This window comes from Porites lutea, chromosome 1 (assembly GCF_958299795.1).
Source record: "Porites lutea chromosome 1, jaPorLute2.1, whole genome shotgun sequence".
NCBI lineage: Eukaryota > Metazoa > Cnidaria > Anthozoa > Scleractinia > Poritidae > Porites > Porites lutea.
In genome coordinates, this window is record NC_133201.1 from 477,701 (window position 1) to 501,025 (window position 23,325).

The 23,325-nt window shown below is 37.8% G+C and overlaps 2 protein-coding genes across 2 annotated transcripts in view; both read left to right on the forward strand.

Moving 5' to 3' along the window:
• Positions 1-849, forward strand: part of LOC140927101 (chondroitin sulfate ABC exolyase-like) — a 19,000-nt gene extending 18,151 nt beyond the window's left edge. Inside the window, exon 18 of the mRNA XM_073376790.1 lies at positions 500-849. Coding sequence (XP_073232891.1) covers positions 500-715 — 216 coding nt within the window. The 3' untranslated portion in view covers positions 716-849. The remainder of the gene's footprint in view (positions 1-499) is intronic.
• A 677-nt stretch (positions 850-1,526) lies between these two features.
• On the forward strand, positions 1,527-22,102 carry LOC140927208 (chondroitin sulfate ABC exolyase-like). Its single transcript, XM_073376882.1, has 19 exons — positions 1,527-1,878; positions 7,889-7,969; positions 8,122-8,270; positions 8,815-8,964; positions 11,287-11,523; positions 11,876-12,110; positions 12,435-12,622; positions 12,893-13,055; positions 13,348-13,576; positions 14,893-15,140; positions 15,409-15,657; positions 16,133-16,553; positions 17,274-17,505; positions 17,844-17,997; positions 18,660-18,856; positions 19,004-19,165; positions 19,435-19,596; positions 20,246-20,449; positions 21,962-22,102. The coding sequence occupies exons 1-19, from the start codon at positions 1,527-1,529 to the stop codon at positions 22,100-22,102; spliced, it is 3,954 nt and encodes a 1,317-aa protein (XP_073232983.1).
• The last annotated feature ends 1,223 nt before the right edge of the window (positions 22,103-23,325 follow it).

Sequence of the window (23,325 nt, forward strand, 5' to 3'; positions counted from 1 at the left end):
AATTAAAGCATTGACATAAGGCGACGTGGTTATCGAAAGCCTCCGCCCAGAAAACGAGAGATATAGCTGGCTGGTTGTCAATTTTTGCAGTCCTTTCCAAAATCAAAACAATGAAATGTTGTTCAGTCATAAGGGAAAAAGGTAAAACTTGACCTAGACGCACTGTTAGACTTTTAGTCAAAACTGACGGAGGCATGGATTTGGAAATTTCACGCAAAAATGTCGAAGAAGAGCTTGGTGTTCAACGGGATATGGGAGGTGATCTGTACCCCACCCACCCCTCCCTCCCTTTGGTTATCGTTGGGCTGGGCTTCTCATGTGTTTAAAATGACGACAATAACTCACTTACCCTAACCTAATTTACTTGCTAGTCTAGACCACGTGACTTACCGAGTACCGTCTTATTTAAGTTCTTGCGGAATTCTTTTTATGTATTGTACGGAAAGATAGAGATAATTTCTTAAACAACATTATCTTTTCTTTGGTAATTCTGTATTAGGTGTATTTCCCCAAAGACGTCGAGGTCAGTATCGGTGATGTCAGGGTGAATGGTGAAATTGTACCACAAGGTGAAAAAGGTGATCATGTAGAGGCCATTCCCAGACGAATGGATCCTAACAGCACAATATCACGCCGAATCAAGTTCAAAGGTCTGTCGAAAGGATTCAGTAAAGAAGTGAAACTCAGGAGACCCTCTAAAAAAGGCAAAAAATGATTGTGTTTACTATATATTGACAGCCCGTTATAACTAAGTCACTTTGGATAATGAATGCATGCTCTTAAACTCGGAGTCGTAAAGAATATTTTGGATACAGCCTTTATTTAACGAACTTGTCCAACTATTTTAAAAGCACACTTGAATTAAAGGAACAAACTATTATTATGTTCTTAATTCAATTCAATTTATTTAAGGGTGTTCAGGGTCATCAGTTGTTGAGGGTTGAAGACATGTTATCACAAAGTAGAAGAAATGAAATAAAAATCAGTTATATAAACTTACTTGTTGTATCGTTTTTAATGTCCGCCCAAAACTCATTGTCAGGTGATTTCCATAAAGCTCTTTTTCATGAGGCATGCTTACAAGGGTCTTTTTATTTGATGATATTTAAATTCGAGTTAAAATTTAAAGTTAAGGTCAAACCTGCATAAAACGTTCAATTGTCCCCCCAATTTTTTTATTATTATTTTACCGTTTACTGCTCTGCTTTCACTCAAGTTTATCTAGTTGAATTTTTCCCTCTTACTGAAAACGTCTCTCTTCAATACTATGGGTCGAATTCAGGCCTGTGGGAAGAGGGGAGGGGGTGGGGGAACAGGTGACATCAATATGGGCAAAAGAAGAAGATTTGTAGAGCTGTTTACCCAAAGCGTACTCGTTCTGTTCAGTTTTAAAGATTTCCAAAGAATAACACAGGCGCATAAACCGTAAATTACATAGCTTTCAAACACCATTAGAAAGTCGAATCTACGTTTTACAAGCAATATCTACACGTTGTACGATATGTTTGCTTTTAAAGCACCAGATAATGGACCAGAAAATTTCCCTGAGACCAATTGGAATGCTCCCCGCTAACTTTTGCCTTTCGGCACCTCCCATGATTATACCCAAGTATAACCCTAAGTTATACATCTCGTTTAGTCCCAAGGCGCACTCTGGACAGGCTGATGCGGTTGCTTCTATCGAACATTTCATTCAAGACATCAGGCAGTGGATGTCTCAAGACAAGTTGCTCATGAATGATGCCAAAACAGAACAACTTCTTTTTATCGGCACCAGACAGCAACTCGCTAAAATCACAATTGATGACATAACTGTGGGACACTATCATTGCTCCACAATCTCCCGTTCGGAATCTGGGTGTGTGGTTAGATTCGAGAGTAGAGTAGTGTGATTAAATTTAAGACAATTGGAAAAACTGTAACTGCATGTAACATCATTTGAGTATCGGTCAGTTGTTGATGAAATGTTTAGTTTCGCAAGTAGAGACACCTGTAGTTTGGTCGAGTGATAGGTCAGAGCACTGGGAACTAGGGTCCATCCTCTGAATTGGATCCGTTAGTTCATCTCGTCATCAAGAAACCGAATTACTTCGCCTGCTTTCAATTGACTGAATATCTCTTACTACTAATTTTACGCTACAGACGTCACTTTACTTAATAAGTGTATCTGACAACTAGCTGAATGACTGAGACGGAGATAGCTCCGGCCGATTGCTAGAGAGAAAGATTTCATTACTATGTATCGAGGCGCTCTTGTTAGCGGTTTTGTAAACATTTCGGTCCACTTTAATAAATTATTGCTTGACAGTTTTTTTAAAAAAATTATTCTTCTTCTCGTTATTCGAGCTGAGTGCTAGTCAGCCACTTCTTCATTTGCAGACCCACTGTTGCTGATGCTATATGCCATACACTGTTCTACGAGCGTAGATGATTCCAGAAAGATATGCGGAAGTTTATTCTAATCAATGCACGACTGGAAAGAGCCCATTCCAGTCAGTGCAGTGCAGTACAATGCTCAACAATAATAAAAATAAACAAATGATACGCTTCCCTATAACTAAAAACTCATTACGTGCGCCCTAGGTAACCACTGTGAGTGTCTCGAGAGAATGTAACTGGATTATTACGCTGACTGCAGGATTTTTTCAGATTAAAACAAAAAAATATTTGTCTCTTTAGACTAATAAAAAAAACATGGAAACGTCTTTAAAAACTGGCTTTGCCCAAATTTCTCTTGCTGCCCAAAAAATCTGAGTCGCCCAAAATTTGGGGGAGGGGGGGGGGGCTGCAGCCCCCCTCGCCCCCCGGCCCGTACGCATATGAACAGCTCGCACATTAGCATGGCAAAGAGTTAGCGCTGGTGAACGGTCCTTTCGTGTTGGCAACAATAAACCTCGTTCAACAACAATGCAGTTACTAGTTCGGCGAGAGGTGTCGGAATGAATATTCAATTCACTGACTTCAGAATGCAAATTACCAGTCGCTTTGTTCACATTGTGCTCCAAAAACCCAGAATAACCCATTTGAACTGATGGTTGCCTTGAATTTGATAGGAGCGTAGCTATAGCTCTCCTTTTCAAACGCCCCGCCCGACTTCCTCGGCGAGTTGGTTTCACTCGGTTAATACCAGCCCGAACCAGGCTTGTCCAAACTGCAGGGCTCAATACAGTAACTCAATAAGGTACGGTAACTTTAAATAAAATAGCTTTTGTCCACATTGTTTAAGAACTCAACTGATACATTCTTACGAAATCGTCTTTTTGAAAGTCAAGAAGAAATATAGTCGATCATGCATACAAAAGAATCAAACAAGTTTAAAGAGTTTTTCTTTTATTTTTATCACCAACAGGGAAATGGATATAGCATGCCCTAGATTTCAGTTTCAAAATACAACCAAGACGGCTCTCAATTAGAAAAGTGAATTAGGTAACATTCTTTACAACAGAGTAAAAAAAATAAAAAGTTAAATTCAGATGTTTTTTCAAAAATGTAACCTCCAAGAGTTTTTCAGCAAGTTAAGTGGCAGTACTGTTTTTTTTTTTTGAGGAAAATTATAAGAAAGTTATTTTCTTTAATTCAGAACAGCTAAGAGGTTCACAAGTTAATTTTTGTATCTTTTCCTTAACGCAGTTCCCGTTTAGTTAATTCATGCCTTTTTTGACATTTACCGTTAAAGATTTATTTCTAGAGAAAAAAAATTAGGCAATTGCTTATATTGTTCAATCAACTTCTTACCCATCACTTTAATTAATATTGTTCGACAAATTCGGTGAAAATGTGGGCGGGTGATTAATTTTTCGAAGTGGGAAGTTTGGTACTGAGTGCATAGTAACTATAAAATTTCTTCTTCTTTTTTTCTTGATTTCACTAAGGTATCAAAAATCACCAATCAGTTTGATTGATTCTGCCATTTCCAAAGTGATTTCCATGTGCTGTCGAACTGTATCTTTATGAAAATTAGTTCGGTGTTTTTATCCCTTTCGTAGATGATAATGACCTATCTACAAAAGCAGAATAAGATAGAACCTATTCGAGAGTAGAGTAGTGTGATTAAATTTAAGACAATTGAAAAACTGTAACTGCATGTAACATCATTTGAGTATCGGTCAGTTGTTGATGAAATGTTTAGTTTCGCAAATAGAGACACCTGTAGTTTGGTCGAGTGATAGATCAGAGCACTGGGAACTAGGGTCCATCCTCTGAATTGGATCCGTTAGTTCATCTCGTCATCAAGAAACCGAATTACTTCGCCTGCTTTCAATTGACTGAATATCTCTTACTACTAATTTTACACTACAGACGTCACTTTACTTAATAGGTGTATCTGACAATTAGCTGAAAGACTGAGACGGAGATAGCTCCAGCCGATTGCTAGAGAGAAAGATTTCATTACTATGTATCGAGGCGCTCTTGTTAGCGGTTTTGTAAACATTTCGGTCCACTTTAATAAATTATTGCTTGACAGATTTTTTAAAAAATTTATTATTCTTCTCGTAATTCGAACTGAGTGCTAGTCAGCACTTCTTCATTTTCAGACCCACTTTTGCTGATGCTATCCGCCATACACTGTTCTACGAGCGTAGATGATTCCAGAAAGATATGCGGAAGTTTATTCTAATCAATGCACGACTGGAAAGAGCCCATTCCAGTCAGTGCAGTGCAGTACAATGCTCAATAATAATAAAAATAAACAAATGATACGCTTCCCTATAACTAAAAACTCATTACGTGCGCGCTAGGCAACCACTGTTAGTGTCTCGAGAGAATGTAACTGGATTATTACGCTGACTGCAGGATTTTTTCAGATTAAAACAAAAAAATATTTGTCTCTTTAGACTAATAAAAAAAACATGGAAACGTCTTTAAAAACTGGCTTTGCCCAAATTTCTCTTGCTGCCCAAAAAATCTGAGTCGCCCAAAATTTGGGGGGGGGGGGGGGGGGCTGCAGCCCCCCTCGCCCCCCGGCCCGTACGCATATGAACAGCTCGCACCAGGGCGGATAAAGGTAGGGCGGTGAAACGAGCGCGTCCGAGCAAAAAGGTGTGATGCAGTGGACTGGGACTCTGCTTAGAAATGTCGCTTGTTTTCGACTTCGGTCAGGGCTTGCGATGTGGTTTGTACATGAAACACTGTCGCTGAATTATGGCAACTTGATTTGTTTTCTTGCACTTCTTCCTCGTTACTTTGTGCTGGTACGCTGTCTCCGAGAGGCAAATGTTGCTATTTTTTGCGGGAGGTTTAGTTGAATTGGAGTAGACAAACATCTCTTTCAAAGGGTTTCTTTTGTTACTTCCATGACTCTACCACTGAATTATATTTTCGTTCTGCTACTCGCCAATGTCGATGTTATTCCAAAACAAAAACAGCTAAGTACTGTCTAAAACACGAAGGAAAATGTCATCCATGTCATCCATGGCAAAACTAAAAGACAGCAGATCGTGTTTCATAACTAGATGACGTGTATTTTGCTGAATGCGTGCAGCTCGTGCAAGGTGAAATTATGCTAATTTCAATCACCATCATCCTTCTTTTTAATTTTGAAAAAAACATCTCATACGTCTTTCTTTTTCTTCGAAACTTCAAAATTAGTTTCCCCTCAGTTTTCACTGTTTACCTTGTTTTGTTTTAGAGAGAAAAACGGAGGAAAAACCTTACAACTAACCTCAATAAATTTTGTTTACATGCGGTTGCCGGATTTGCAACGCATTGCGCGAATCGCCATGGCGCGTTGCACCCGAGAAGCAAAGTTTGAAGAAGTACAACGCCACTATATCAATATATATCAATCTAATTTTTTGTTATGTTATACAAAATTTATCCCTCTTTAACATATGTAAAAATTGAGGTTAAGAAGTGTTAAGCTTTTGCAAACGAAACGGCCAAAGACGATTAGGTGATATTTAGTGGAAGGAGGAGGTATTCAACACTTTCGAATTAAACTCAAATTTTGGCATTATACGACCAACAAGTTTAACTTATAGACGTACAGACACAAACATATGAAACTGTTTATTGATAATATTATGAAACGAATTTATCTATTTAACATTGTACCCTGAAATTACAGAAAGAAAATAGGATTTCCGGTTCGCAAAAAGAAAAATTTCGCCGGCCTTCAAGCGCACCGGAAGCGCGGAAAGAGCGCTCGTGCCAGTCCTACTCCGCATCACACATTAAATGAAGAGCGGAGCGCTCGTTTCACCGCCCAACCTTTATCCGCCCTGGCTCGCACATTAGCATGGCAAAGAGTTAGCGCTGGTGAACGGTCCTTTTGTGTTGGCAATAATGGACCACGTTCAACAACAAAGCAGTTGCTAGTTCTGCGAGAGGTGTCGGAATGAATATTCAATTCACTGACTTTTGTGCTCCAAAAACCCAGAATAACCCATTTGAACTGATGGTTGCCTTGAATTTGATAGGAGCGTAGCTATAGCTCTCCTTTTCAAACGCCCCGCCCGACTTCCTCGGCGAGTTGGTTTCACTCGGTTAATACCAGCCCGAACCAGGCTTGTCCAAACTGCAGGGCTCAATACAGTAACTCAATAAGGTACGGTAACTTTAAATAAAATAACTTTTGTCCACATTGTTTAAGAACTCAACTGATACATTCTTACGAAATCGTCTTTTTGAAAGTCAAGAAGAAATATAGTCGATCATGCATACAAAAGAATCAAACAAGTTTAAAGAGTTTTTCTTTTATTTTTGTCACCAACAGGGAAATGGATATAGCATGCCCTAGATTTCAGTTTCAAAATACAACCAAGACGGCTCTCAATTAGAAAAGTGAATTAGGTAACATTCTTTACAACAGAGTAAAAAAAATAAAAAGTTAAATTCAGATGTTTTTTCAAAAACGTAACCTCCAAGAGTTTTTCAGCAAGTTAAGTGGCAGTACTGTTTTTTTTTTTGAGGAAAATTATAAGAAAGTTATTTTCTTTAATTCAGAACAGCTAAGAGGTTCACAAGTTAATTTTGTATCTTTTCCTTAACGCAGTTCCCGTTTAGTTAATTCATGCCTTTTTTGACATTTACCGTTAAAGATTTATTTCTAGAGAAAAAAAAATTAGGCAATTGCTTATATTGTTCAATCAACTTCTTACCCATCACTTTAATTAATATTGTTCGACAAATTCGGTGAAAATGTGGGCGGGTGATTAATTTTTCGAAGTGGGAAGTTTGGTACTGAGTGCATAGTAACTATAAAATTTCTTCTTCTTTTTTTCTTGATTTCACTAAGGTATCAAAAATCACCAATCAGTTTGATTGATTCTGCCATTTCCAAAGTGATTTCCATGTGCTGTCGAACTGTATCTTTATGAAAATTAGTTCGGTGTTTTTATCCCTTTCGTAGATGATGGAAAATAAGTGATATGATTGAAAAATACGTACGTCGTTGCATGTTTAGGAAAAAAGAGTATTGAATATGGAATAGACGGTAAACGGACGAGGATGGGGTAGACGTTGTTTCTTATACTCAAGCATTGAATAGGTTCTATCTTATTCTGCTTTTGTAGATAGGTCATTATCAGGGAAGTGTACTTTACTGACTGTCCGCAATCTAGAAACTTTACAGTTCCATTAGTGTAGCCGATAAGCATATTTGAAAAGTACGCCATCCTCTTTCGCGGCATTTGCTTATTTATTCATTTTATTCCCTCCATCATAAATTATTTTGCCCTTACAAAAGAAAACGCACGCTCTGGAAACCGTTTTGTGACCATTTTCTCTGACCAAGTTTTGAATTTTACCACCGCACGCGTGAAACTTTCTCGGATATGTCGCACGATGTTGACTGGTGTTCGGACTTCTTCGTACGGCTATAAATGTTTAGAAAGCCGCTTCTCTATCGATAACCTAATTTTAAAGTGACCCTGTTTTACTGCAACAGGTGAAATGGAACAGTTAAAGCAACATTTTGTGGTAGTCTTCATTGCGTTTTTCATGCGAAACATTCATGCCACCAGAACAGGTAACGCCTCTTTTTTTCTTTTAGCTTGTAAAGCATTATTCCTTTCTTCAGAAGTTCATCAGTCACTCTTTAGCTTCCATCGGTATTAAAAGCTTCTATGTTATTAAAGGTGAAGTCCTTTACACATCAGACCTCACCATTTTATTCTGCAGTTTATACATTTGAGAATGCTGATCACTTGATGGCCTTTAGTGCTTCATCATCATCCACATTGGAACGTTCTTCAACTCATTATAAGGACGGTACACATTCTATGAAGTGGACATGGACTAGTGGCAATGAATTCACACATACAATTTCTGTAAGTCTAAGTATCTTTTTGTCTAAGATGGAAATTCGCCAACGTTTGGTATCAGTAAGTTAAAAGACTTTTAATTTTACTGAAACAATTCAGTCTTACCAGTTGCGAAACAGAAACGTTTACCACATAGACTTGCAACATAAAAATGCAGTACTCAATAAAACCTTGGCACTAAACTATTCAAATGTTTTTTTTTAACAAGTTGAATGGAAGTACATAGGTACAATCATAGCGTTTGATGAAAAGATAATAATGAACTAAAATACTCCAACGGTGTAGAATTTTCAGTTGTGGTGCAGTTGTAATTTTGGTTTGATTTCAATCCTTCGTTGAACAACAGCATACGTATATGGTCGTGCAAATAGGGCTATTTGTTTACAACCAAAAACTGTTGCCCAACTGAAATGTTTAAGTTTCTTTTGCACTTTCTAACAAATTCATGATTAACATTTTCCTGCCATTGAATAAAATCTGATGGCCCCTTTTGTCCATTCTGATGTGTGTTTTGTTACATCGTGACATGATTTTCGCTTGTTTTGAACAGCCGGCGATTAGTGGATCAGAGAGTGAAGCAGGTGGAATTAAACTGTGGCTATACAATCCTCATAAACGGACAACAGGAGAGCATCTGACGGTCTCCTTTTCAAACTCAACTCAAACCGTTTCACAATTCAATATCACCCTTAACTTCAAGGTATAAATAAATTTATCGTTTACGCTAATATAATAATAATGAATAATAACTATTATTATAATTATAATAATAATAGTTATTATTATAATTATAATAATAAAGTATAATTTAATCTTTAATGAGGAAGCCAACTTCATCGACTAAATGGTCTACAGAGGGGTCCTCTCATAAGACAAAACTATTAAGCTAAAAAATAATAAGTTACTAATATAGAAATTAGAGCCCTAATGAATCTATATATTACAACATAAAAAGCATTGTAACACACGATTAAAGTATGAGTGCAATGTAATTAATTCTACAATACGGGATAGAAGTACGAATTCAAATTTAGCTTCAGATAAGCCGCGCTTAAAAGCTGCCTCAAAGAAAGGTCCAAAGCGTTCCAATTATCTGCAGCAAAGTTTAATGTAGTCCAATGTCCCACATTCTAGAAACGGAAGATTTACTGATATCATGCTTAGATCTAGTATTAACAGCTAAATCAATAGTCTCAGATAAGGGGATACTTGTAAAAAAGCTAGTGACATCATAGGAGACTAAAGACATATCACTAAAATCAATATTTTGAATTTCGCTTAACTTAAGAATAAAGGTCTGTTGGATTCTAATGTCTATCGTGACATTTATCCCACTGGATCCCAACCAGTGAGGTTATATGGTCTAAATTACATAAAGTCAAAGATCCCAAGGTAACTACACCTCCCTTTAGACCTATTGTCTCTTCCCTAGCTGGCACTTATAATTACAACTTAGCCAAATACCTTTGTTCTCTACTGAAACCTCACATATCCTCAAGGTTTTGTGCTACAGATACCTTTTCTTCCGTGAGAGCAATTCAAGATATTGATTTCAGTGATCTGTTTTTAGTCTCCTATGATGTCACTAGCCTTTTTACAAACATCCCCGTATCTGAGACTATTGATTTAGCTGGTAATACCTTAACTGGCAGTGTCACAGGTCCCGACCTCAAACTTGATAGATCTAGTATTATAATTATGAAAACTACTATTAAACATTGACCCGAATGCATAAAAAGGTTATTAATATACTTGTAAGTAAAAATATGGCGCTCCTCGGCCTTCTGGCGCTGTAAAGGCTTCCAACGGAGTCTCCCAAGAGAGGGGCGAGCGAGAAGATCTAAAATTGATCGCGCAGCCTTATTGTGGAGAACTTGTAATTCAGCCATAAGAGTAGTGTTACCCCTGTCTCCCCAAATTACATCACCGTAGTCGAAAAAGGGTAAAAAAAGAGCTGAAGCACATAATCCTAGCACCTTGCGGTAGACAGGACTTCAGGGCATATATTCATCCCATGTAAGGTTCTTATTAATAACTAATTCCAAGTATGGAAATGAATGAATTCGTGATAATGTTTATTGTCAGTGAAAATAGTAATGGAATCTGTTGTGTTAAGCCTTACATGGCTGCCTACTAACGTAAAATGTGACTTCTTGGTGTTAAGAGGAAGTTGATTAAGTTTCACCCAGTCGTAAATGTGTCTGATGTCCAAGCTCACCTTTGATTCAATTACAGAAGTGAGGATATATAAATATGTTATATATATTAAAATGAACAAAAAAATCTACGTATATAGCTTCACTTATCCTAGGAGTGTTCAATGCAGAAAAATATGCAGAGCGAAATACAGATGGAAAGGATAGAAGTTAATGGAGTTGTAACTCAGAGTTTCACGCACTAAGCGATCATCAGATCATCAGTCTGATGATAGCTTAGTGCGTGAAACTTCGAGTTACAACTCCATTAACTTCTATCCTTTCCATTTGTATTACATATATTATAAACATTAGAGGGCCCAGGATAGAGCCCTATGCAACTCCGACATATACGATAGAGAGAATGGAGAAACCAGGACCGGACATTTCTAGGGTGTCCTCAGCTTGAGCAGATAGTGATACAGTAGGAAAGTTTTCAGCGACTTTTTGACCGATGCTCACAAAAAAGCAGTTTAAAGTGTTGACAATAGAATTGGTGAGGGTTAAAACAATTCCATCAGAAAACAAATGTGTGATATTACCAGAGGTCTTAGACGAGGGTAAAGTCTTTTTTAGCGCCTTCCAAAATTCCTTTTCATCTCCTTGACTTTCTTGAATGCTAAGGGAATTAGGGACGAATCTGCTGTAATGGATTTGACTACCTCGAAAATCAATCATTTTTCAAAGGGAGGGTGCTGTTGTAAGTTGCGTCCAAAAATATTCATTCATATATTTAGTTCTAAGAATTTTTTTGCCAGTAACGCAAAGTAGTGTTTGAAATGTATGATAGATACGATAAAAACTATCTCCCATTGAAATCTTTCTAGGGCTGGCGTGCCGTGTGGGTTAGTTACTATGAAGGTCTTTTCAATGGTAGTGCTGACATGACCACTATGAAGATAACTGCTCCAACAACTTCAGAGACCGCTCATCCATTGTACTTTGATCTTATTCGCCTGGTCGAAAAGTTATCTAGGCAGTCACGTGACAAAGTCGTTCCAACACTCGACCCAGACCTGTACAATCCAAACCATTTCTGGCAGCAAACGTACCGATGGAGTCAGGTTAGATTTGTTTATTTAGTCTTTCTTTGGTTAAGGTTTGTTAACTCGTCATCTTGTATCTATCCTATAAGGAAATGTTCTGCTCAGAAAATCAAGAGAGGGCTGCGATAAAGAAAACGAGAGCTCAACCAAGGAGTTTAAAACTACTTTTGCTTTTCAATTATTCAATGCTCTTGAAATGAAATTTGATTTTAAAATACATTTCTGAATTTGAGTTTATCCAAGAGAACGAGAATGAGATTTCATGACGAAGATAAAGAGAGCCTGGCCGCCAGAGAGGAGCGGCCTGTGAGTGAGACTGGTTTCTTATCAAGCCATTTGCATATTAACACGAAACATTTTGTGTCACAAGGCAACGCCAACAACTGTAGACACTACCATGACTCCAAGTTTGAAAAAAATGTCTGACCTGACCTTGATCGAGAGGAGATTGGACAACTGGTTCCTGAAGCAGTCACAGACTTCAACTCAATTTACAGGAAACGTAAAGAAACGATGGGATTCGCTTCAAGCCGACGTGAACGATGCACTGACAAAGTTTTCTTCACTGAATGTTGCCAAAAGTACTTCAAGTAACATCATCACAGGTGAAAAAAGGCTCAACCAAAAGATTTCTATAAAGAATCGATTAAGTACAAACATGGTAAATATTTTAAATAGGATGAGGTCGTTAAACCGAAATCTGTGAAAGATACTTTCATATATCCATCTTCAAAGATTTTCAGATGTTTAACGATCAGAATTAAGTACTTTAAGAAAAGAAGATTAGATAACTATGCTAACGACGGAATACTTAGGACACAACCTCATTTTCCAAAAAAAGGCTGACAAAATCACACTTAATTTAATCAGTATAAAAGGATGTGTATCATTTCTTTGAGTGTATTGTTTTGACGTATTTCACCCTGTAGGCACCCCACTCTATTGTGACAGGTCGGAATATTCCGCCGAAAAATTTGGTTATGTCGTGAAGGAAGTTCTTCTTCCACTGGCACTGGATTATCACGTAAGATCACGAACCAATGAGGTGGATGCTGTAGCCTCTGCAGAGGTGACTAACCTGAATGGAGATACCAGTGTTTTTAACGCTGCTGTTAAGGTATGAAGAGTTCGGTGGTGGTACTTCCAACATGTGCCTTGAAAAACAACAAAACTACCTTGCAGTCAAAACGGAATTCTTTTAAAATTCAATTTCTCTACGAGGTTTTTCCAGACATATGTAAAGATTATAGTCTTAGTTACAATTATTGCTACCCGGGACCATCATAAAGAAAACATTAAGTGAGAGGTCATTTATGGCGGTTGCTCCTAAACTTAGGAACAAGCTGGCAACTTACATTAAGAGCAGTAAATATTGTACTTATTTCAGAGAATAGCGGGTGATAATTCAGATATGCAACAGGCATTCACTACTGCTTTAGGCTCAGCGAATCCATCATACACAGCGATGAAAGTCAAAGAGGCCATCACTGCTCTTAACACCAAGCGGAAACAACGATTGATGCTTCTTCTTGATTATATTGAGGATCAAGGTTGGTTAGTTTAGGTTTAACTACCATAATTTACAATGTCAGTTTGATATAATATGACAACATGAGCAAAAGGTATTTTCCTATACATAGCATTTGAGTTTTCACCCTAAGCTAACACCTATCGCGTAGGCTACATAGAACCATATTCAACGAAACAACCAAAAGAGCCATTGTTAGCTTTACCAATAGATCCCTTCCCTGATCCAATCGGCCACACAATGCATGAACTTGTACCAAGACCTTAACTCCTACAAAGTGTAAATATTCTTTTTTTCTTTCCCTTACGTTTCAGGTTTTACTGAGGGCAGTGCAATTGGATCCTTGGTTCACGAAATGAACAATGTAGGAGCGGGTTACATGAATTCAGTGTATTTGTTAAAGCAAGTTCTGCAAGATGCAGGAAAAAAGGAGAATTATGTCGCGACTATGAAGTGGTACAATGACTTTGGAGAAATATATCAAAATCCATTTGAGTACGCTGGAACGACTGCTGATCGAATGAGAACCATTTCGATTTTTCGGTAGGTTACCTTAATACCATACAAGAGAGGATATACGGGACAGAGAAGGCATCCCGCATACACACCCTATTCCATAGGTAATTCGTCTCGAGTTATTTTTAGAATCGGGATAAAGTTACCTCGCGCGGTGCGTGGATGTTTCTTGGAGGTTCCGCATGACTAAACGCCGTGCAAAACATGTCGGGCGAAAGGCAATGAAAGCGTACAGAGATCGAGAGCATTCCTGAATATTGAAGCGAAATGAGGCGGCGCTCACCAGGGAAAAGGGAATCGCTGGACTCTTTGACAACCCGTGAAATCAGTTCAACTCGAAGTTGTCGTAACCTCAGTGCTTTACTAGAATGAGAAATTTCGCCGGTCTATTGAAACCGGTCGTTAGTACAATAAAGCAAGTAGGACGCCGAGTGTTATTTTTGTTGAATAATGAAAGACTAATAAAAGAATAAATTTTAAACCAGAAATTGCTCTCTTCAAACTGTAAATCATAAATGATCCTGAGAGAATATTCAGAGTGTTAAGGATTCCCCTGCTGTACTGTTAGCTTTGTATACAAGAGAGGAAGGGCGATTCTTTTTTAATTTTCATTTCTCTGACACTGCTTTAGTGGAAATCACTCTTTAGTCGTTTTCGTCGACAAAACGAATAGTAATATCGCTCTCCGCGTCTTCCGACATTTTTTTCTGCGTCAGTTTGTGAAGGACGCGTGGCTCTGAGCGTGGGTCATTCGCGCAATGTGATTTGCTGTTGTTTAATCCCCCTTGGGATCTGTGGTCTTAAAAATAACTCGTGAATTACCTATGGAATAGGGTGTGTATGGGGTATGCCTTCTCTATCCACTTTATCCTCTCTTGTGCCATACTAACTTTTTCATACCATTCCACACTTCCACATCTTACAATTAATCAGTAAATATTTGTTAAGACACCTGTAGCCTGTAGGGTTTTCTTGAGGGCTTTTCTCGGTACTTTTACACTCAACTTTAACAGTGTAGGCCAGCTCATCCAATCACTAAAGGGCTATAAAAATGGTGTATTGTTTCACCATGAAATCAGCTCAGCTTCCGTTGTCACTGTGTGCGGAACTCTTTTTACCCATTAGGTTTTCCCTCACAAACGTCCAGTTCATATTTTTAAAAATCTCCGTTTAATTTATACTTTTAGTGTGAAAAAACAAATAATAATAATTCTAATAACAACAACAATAATAATCGAAACTTGAACATTGGAATGGGCTACACAGTGCCTAATTTTTAAACTTAACTCCCCCTTTGTCCTGTGAAGATCTTGCATTTATCTTTATATTCGTTTATTTCGCAGTTTGTTTGCTGTTCTTATGATGCCTTCCTCTACGGCAGAAGAAAAACACGCGAAAATCCGCGACATGGAAGCGCTTGTTCGATGGTACGCGAACGCTCTGTCAACTAATGAAGGATTTGCTGGTGTCCTCAAGCCTGATTTCCTTGCGTTTCATCACAATGGCTACTACGCTTCTGCTTATACACCACACGCCGTGCACATGGGAGCACTCATCCAATATCTACTCAGCGGGACCGCGTTTGCATTGGGTGAGAAAACATCACAAGTAGCAATACTTCGACGAGGCTAAAATGTTTGATACCAAGTCAATCAAGTACAAGTACTTTTATATTGACTGGTCACTATGTCGAAGTATACTAGGGTACTGTGAATGTTAAAATCTATCTCGCCATAAAAAGAAGTTTAGTTTTTAATATCTCATGCTATTCAATAGTTAGGTAGGAAATAACTGCCCTAAAACTCAGTAATGCTTTATTTCAGTTTATTTATTTATTTATTTATTTTTGTTATTTAAAGATGCCGAGACAATGCAAAACATAAAAAAAGGACTGGAGATCATGAGGGTCGTTTCAGTCAAGTATTCCTCACCGAACAGTGTTTCAGGCCGATTTCCAGGATTTACTCGTGCAATTCTGGCCAAAAATTTCCCTGGTTTTGCCTATTACGCTGCGACTGCTCCAAATCTCAACATGGATGGATCTCTTGGAGAAATTGCTGCCATTGACAGTGAAAACATCAAGCCATTTTTGCGACTATTTGACACAGGTTACAATGATTTTTTCACTTCTTTTAGGCATCGCTTTTTGTGCACAATGATCAATTCAGTAATCAGTTGTTTGGCTAACCGAATCAGTTTGACTTTCAATTCTGCAAAGATGAAGCTGAAAAATAGCAAATATTGTAGAAGATAACATATGCTTTTTAAATGTACCTCATCTACTGCAGTCGAGAGAATTGCTAGAGACTGAAGGATGAGACTATTGCAACAACACCGCAACTGATCCCAATTATGCCCCTTTTAAACAGCGAGGTAAGGAAACAGCGACCCTTTTTGTTGCCTGGTAGCTGACAACAAGGGAGTGGGTGAGGAGAGAGCTTACCAACATTGTTTGTCGCATGTTTTACGCATTTAAGGTAAAGATTAAAGGTAAAAAAGGACAGTTTGACTAAATAATTGGTTAGCTTCCCGACTAACTGAATTTAAGAGTTAACAACTGATAATTGCATCTTTTAACTGCAGATGAAAAAAGAGTCAATAAATACTTGGCTGACGGAACAATTTTCACTTCAATTTATTACTCGAATTCACTTGGCTCTATCAACATCATGGAAGAAATTAAAAACAAAGCAATGACCATGAGTATCGAAGCAGAAGCCTCCCCTAAGGGATTATGGGCTCTTAATTACGCAGCTCTTGTAGTGTACAGGCGATCTGATTGGGCCGTCTCTGTCAAAGGATTCAATAACTATGTTTGGGACTTTGAGGCAACGGGCAACCACAATGTGTATGGCATATACCAGAGTCACGGAGCACTTCTGGTTGCAAACAGTGAGGAGGCTCTTCACACTCACGATACAGACAACGGCTGGGACTGGACACGACATCCGGGCACCACCACTATCAAATTGCCGCTCGCGGATTTGATCAGTGGAAGTAACAGGTTTTCAAGTTATTTTCCTTTCAACTATTCACTGACACATAAGCTGGTTAATAGCCCGATCGTATTTGTAAGTAATTTACATGGCAAGTCCGGAAGAACTCCAAGGGTTATTTAGGGCTATTTAAACGAAGTCTAACTTAGACCGGGGTTTAGGAAATCTTTGGACTTCGAGATCTCGTCCATAGTGGATTATTTTAAGAAGACAAATGCTTTTCTAGTCTACGCCATATAAAAGCGTTCGAAAGCTGAAAATGGCCGAGAAAGCGGTTTTGTTAAACACTGGCTAAACTTCGTTTGAATAACTGGCCCTAAAAGTCAATTGTAAGATTATTACACGCCATAAACCTCGTACTTTCTTAGTCCTTGTACCACGTGACTAGCTAACACGTTTTGTGGTAGCTAATCGTTTGAAGAATTTGAAAACACTGCATACTGAAAATTACGATACAACAAACACCTTTTGTAGCCGCCTTCCAATCAAGTCTCTCTTGTCCGTGAAGAAAAGCAGCATAAATTAACTTTGAACCTGATGCAAAAAGTTAAAAAGTTAAAAGTTTAAAAACATTGAAAAAAAATTTAAAGAACACGACTTGATAACCTGGTGAGGAGTAATTGATGGCACATTTGAAACCATGAGCTTAAAAGATCATTCCAATCTAAAATAAGACACACCCTAGTCTTACTAGGCTAACATATAAAAACCACTGTCTTCTTTTGCAGATATTTTCAATCAAACAAACTGGCCGGCGGCGTTAGATTGGTAGGAGGTGGAGATCACTCAACAGGGATGTTTGCAGTGGAGTTTGCACAGCCTGACTACGACTGGGATAATGGTGCCTACCAAAACAACATCGAGTTCACATTTAAAAAGAGCGTCTTCTTTGCTGATAACTATGTTGTCTGTCTTGGCTCTGGTATTACCTCTTCAGGTAGCAGTAAGCACATCACTCAGGTATATTCTTTTTACTTACAATATGAATTAAAATATTTTAACAAGAAAAGGAATTTAGTTACATGTTAATAATTACTTAAAAGTTTGGCTGGTGTGGCTTCCAATGAAGTCACATTTTCAAGAAAAGGTAGCCAACGCCGATTACTTCACCATATTGTTACAAAAAAGGATCCCCATTGGCGATGCATTTACTATAGCCCGCGCGAATCAACGACAGGTGAAGATCGTTAGCGTTAGCTAAACAGAAACGAAAAACAAAACTAAAAATCCGCTTCTGCAAGTTAGCGAGATGTTGTAATATTTCATTCATTTGTCTTGTGCTTGTTTGTACTTTATAGACCTCTTTGTTTCAAGACAAACTAATGGACCCGGACAATCCATCTTCAATCTATATAAAACAGTCATCACACTCCCTCAGTACAGACTTAACTAAACAGCCTTCTTTCTTTGACGGAGCGAACAAACCTTCAGCTTATCTTCTTGATGTGAATGGTAATTCCTGTCATAATTCATGATTGAACTCATTTACCGCACAGACTGAAAGGATGATTATGTATCAATTGACAATTAATAACAAACTTCTCCCTCAAAAATTTCCATTATTTATCGAAGTCTTGACTGTTGAAGAAAGAAGAATACATCCGTCTATTAAATTTTTATGAGACATATTTAGATTGTCTGCTCAGATACAATCTTTCTTATTCCTATTTTTGCTTTTAATAGACGTTCAAACCAGGCTCAAGTTACTTAACGGGCAAGCCTAGGCAAGCCTATTGTTTTTATTAAAGTAGAAAGACGCTCATAAGTAAACGTATACCGAATTAGTATGCAGGAAGACCCTCATTAGTATGGAGGAAGGCACTTTTTCCCTAGGTTATAACAATGGGTGACGTCATGGACTCCACCGTTATACATATTAATTAAGGGAAGGCACTTAATTAGTATGCGGGAAATCCAAGGGAAATCCAAAATGGGGTTAATTTTGCTGAAGCATGACTACTAGGGACTTATAACAGCCGGAGAAAAAACCTCTCGGAGAAAAACAAACTCAACCCACAGAATGCGTCAACGCGGGAGTGCTCTCACCACTGCGCTAGCCATGCCCGATCACGATGACTTTCTCTGATTGTTCGTTCGTGTTACGTTTGTTACAGGAAATGGTTATTACATCCCCAAAGCAACTGAACAAGGACTTAACGTTAAAGTCAGTCTCCAAACGTCTAGGAACCACAAAGGGGAAAACGACACTTCAGCAAGATATGCAACAGCTTGGCTTGACCATGGAGCAAATCCAACGGCTAAGGGCTATGAATACGCAATTCTTGTCGGCACCCAACTGAGTGAACTTCAGGTACTGAATACCTTTAATGTAAAATATATATCAATTGTCAAGTATCGTCCTCATAAATGTCTTTCCTCGTTGAAAAACCACAATGTCATTTTTTGATCAGTTAATTGGAAAAGAAAGTACTGTTGGCTTACTTTTTTGCTTTTGTAGGCATTTGCTACACAACAAACAGTGTATGAAGTGATCCACAAGGACAATAATGCTCACGCAGTTAAGTTTAATAATTTCCCGAGACAGAACGAAAATCAGTGGGGATATGCATTCTTCCACAAATCTGCTCGCACTCCAGGTCCTGTAAGACGCGTTACCAAGGTAACTATATCATAATAGGTTTTACAGCCATTGCCCTCTTATAACCTCGTTCCCAGTGTCCTCTCTCACTCGTAGCTTCGGGAAAGAGTTGAAAAGGACCCTGGGAGCAAGGCTGGTCCTTAATTAAGGGAGCGCATGATCCATTCACCATCGCTTATTATATCAACAAAACAAGTTTATTAGATGCAGCTTTGCACTTTGTCTTAGAAGAAAATATCCCTCTTGCCCTTATCAGTTTATTATACAAAGTTATTATCTTTTTCCCACAGCATCCGACTCTGGTGATGTTTGAAGAAGACGACGAAAACAACGTTTACGTTTCTGTGTCGTATCCAAATTTAAATTTCAACATCAGTGAACCTTTGACAAACGGTAGCGGAATCAGTGGTCAGGAACGCTTCTACTCGGTCAGCACGCCAATAGACATTGAGGTGGGAATAACGTAATGCGTGCAAACCACTCAATTTACATAACTAACTCATTTGTTCGCAAAATGAAAAATAAACTGATGAATAATTGATTAAAACAATGACATAAGGCAAAGTGAAAAAAAACCCAGAAAACGGGGGACATAGCTGCGGTGCTGGTTGTCAATTTTTGCAGTCCTTTCCAAAATTAAAACAATGAAATGTTCAGTCACGAGGGAAAAAGGTAAAACTTGGCCTAGACGCACTGTTGAACTTTTGGTCAAAACTGGCGGAGGCATGGATTTGGAAATGTTCACGCCAAAAATGTCCAAGAAGAGCTTGGTGTTCAACGGGATGTGGGAGGTGATCTGTACCTCACCTACCCCTCCCACCCTTTGGTTATCGTTGGGCTGGGCTTCTCATGTGTTTAAAATGACGACAATAACTCACTTACCCGAACCTAATTTACTTGCTAGTCTAGACCACGTGACTTACCGAGTGCCGTCTTATTTAAGTTCTTGAGGAATTCTACATCTACATCTACATCTACATTTATTAAGTTGATAAAATCTTGTAAGACATCACATCAACTTCTTTCTTTTTATGTATTGTACGAAAAGATAGAGATAATTTATTAAACCACATTATCTTTTCTTTGGTTATTCTGTATCAGGTGTTTTTCCCAAAAGATGTCGAGGTCAGTATCGGTGATGTCAGGGTGAATGGTGAAATTGTACCACAAGGCGAAAGAGGTGATCATGTAGAGGCCATTCCAAGAGGAATGGATCCTAACAGCACAAAATCACGTCGAATCAAATTCAAAGGTCTGTCTAAAGGATTCAGTAAAGAAGTGAAACTTAGGAGACCTCTAAAAAAGGCAAAAAATGATTGTGTCTGCTATATATTGAGAACCCGCTATAACTAACTCACGTGAATAACGAATGCATTGCTCTTAAGTCGTAAAGAATATTTCTGGATACAGCTTTTATATTGTTTCTGTGTCGTAATGAACTTGTTCAACTGTTTTAAAAGCACACTTGAATTAAGAAACGCACGATTATTATGTTCTAAATTTAATTCAATTCAATTTATTTAAGGGTGTTCAGGGTCATTACTTGTTGAAGACATGTTATCACAAAGTAGAAGAAATGAAATAAAAATCAGTTATATAAACTTACTTGTTGCATCTTTTATAATGTCCGCCCAAAACTCATTGTTAGGTGATTTCCATAAAGCTCTTTTTCATGAGGCATGCTTACAAGGGTCTTTTTATTTGATGATACTTAAATTCGAGTTAAAAGTTAAAGTTACGGTCGAACCTGCATAAAACGTTCAATTGTCCCCCCAATTTTTTATTATTATTATTTTACCGTTTACTGCTCTGCTTTCACTCAAGTTTATCTAGTTGAATTTTTCCCTCCTACTAAAAACGTCTCTCTTCAATACTATGGGTCGAATTCAGGCCTGTGGAAAGAGGGGAGGGGGTGGGGGGAACAGGTGACATCATTATGAGCAAAAGAAGAAGATTGTAGAGCTGTTTACCCAAAGCGTATTCGTTCTGTTTAGTTTTAAAGATTTCCAAAGAATAACACAGACGCATTATCCGTAAATTACATAGCTTTCAAAATCCATTAGAAAGTCGAATCCACGTTTTACAAGCAATATCTACCCGATGTACGATATGTTTGCTTTTAAAGCATTAGATAATCGACCAGAAAGTTTCCCTGAGACCAACTGGAATCAGTGCTCCCCAGTAACTTTTGCCTTTTGGCACCTCTCATGATTATACCCAAGTATAACTCTCAGTTATACACCTCGTTTAGTCCCAAGGCGCACTCTGGCCAGGCTGATGCGATTGCTTATATCGAACATTGCATTCAAGACATCAGGCAGTGGATGTCTCAAGACAATTTGCTCATGAATGATGCCAAAACAGAACTTCTTTTGATCGGCACCAGACAGCAACTCGCTTAAATCACAATTGATGGCATAACTGTTGGACACTCTGTTATTGCTCTACAATCTCCCGTTCTGAATCTGGGTATGTGGTTAGATTCTAACCTATCAATGGCTGATCACCTAACAAAAACCAGCTCTGCAGCATTCTTTTACTTGTACAATATCAGGTGGATAAGCAAATATTTTAGCAAAGAATGTACTGAAACTCTGATACATGCCTTTTTTTCTAGCCCCCTTAACTATTGTAATAGCCTGTTATATGGCTTACCGTCGTATCAAATTCAGAAACTGCAAAGAGTAAAGAACTCTGCTGCACGCCTTGTATTCCAAGAAAGTAAATTTTGTCATATTCAGCCATTTGTAAGAGCCTTAAACTGGTTACCCGTAGCAAATCGAATAGTTTTTAACAATTTTATTGTTAACATTTAAGGCCATTCATAAACTCACTCCGACTTACATTTCCGAACCTGTATCTCTGAAAGACACTGGGTGTAGGTACTGTCTTAGATCAAATGACGGCAAACTTCTTAACATTCCATCATGCAAGTCTGTTTCCACGCTTGGTGATTGATCTTTTTATATGACTGCTCCTAAATATTACGGAACGATCTTCCCCTTTTTGTTAGAAATATATCTTCAGTTAATGCTTTTAAGAAGGCTCTTAAAACTCATTTATTTCAGAAGGCGTTTCTCAGCTAATTTATTGTTTTTATTCTTTTTATAAAGAAGGATTTGTAAATAGTATTTTAAAGAATAATTAATCATTGTTTTTAGAATTTTAGACTCATTATTTTTAACAAATTATTAGGAGCGATCTGTAAATAAGACTTTAAGGATTAACTAATCATTGTTTTTAGAATTTTTTGAATTAGAATATGTACTAGGATTTTAGGATTTTGTTGAGTCAATGTAATGCGCAGATGAAAATTTCTTTCCCTAGATTGATATTTGCGCAACACAAATTAATAAATATTATTATGTATTATTATTACTCCCCGGGCTTGCTAACATAAAGTGTACCTTGAGCTATTTTTAATTACACGTAATTTAAACATATTGATATCAGTGAGCAATAGTGTGAGCAGGTTTTTTAACGTCACAGTAAAAACTAACGCTTACCAATTAGAAAATATATTGGATTTAATAAATTGGATTTAAAGAGCACAAATACGGACAAGAAACAAAAACGAAATATAAAACAATTGGAAAAACTGTAACTGCATGTAACATCATTTGATTATCGGTCAGTTGTTGATGAAATGTTTAGTTTCGCAAATAGAGACACCTGTAGTTTGGTCGAGTGATAGGTCAGAGCACTGGGAGCTAGGGTCCATCCTCTGAATTGGATCTGTTAGTTCATCTCGTCATCAAGAAACCGAATTACTTCGCCTGCTTTCAATTGACTGAATATCTTTTACTACTAATATTACACTACAGACGTCACTTTACTTAATAGGTGTATCTGACCATTAGCTGAATGACTGTTCATTCCGGACAACTAAGATTGGTCCAAGTAAACGAACTCTTTTTTTCTCCCTAGTTGCGTGCTTTTGTAGCGTTTATAGCCATTTCTTGTTTTACAAATTCAAGAATATTTAAGTTTACTTTTAGGGTACGTTAGATTGATCGGCAGACGTATTCCGATATAAGAATACGCAAACGCTTCGTTACAAACCTCTCCTTGAACCATTTAATTTTTATATAGATCGCAATAATTTACTTCAAGCAGTTTTGTAAACATTGCACAATACAATGAAAGGCAAAACAAGTGATTTCTAGACTTTATTCCATTTT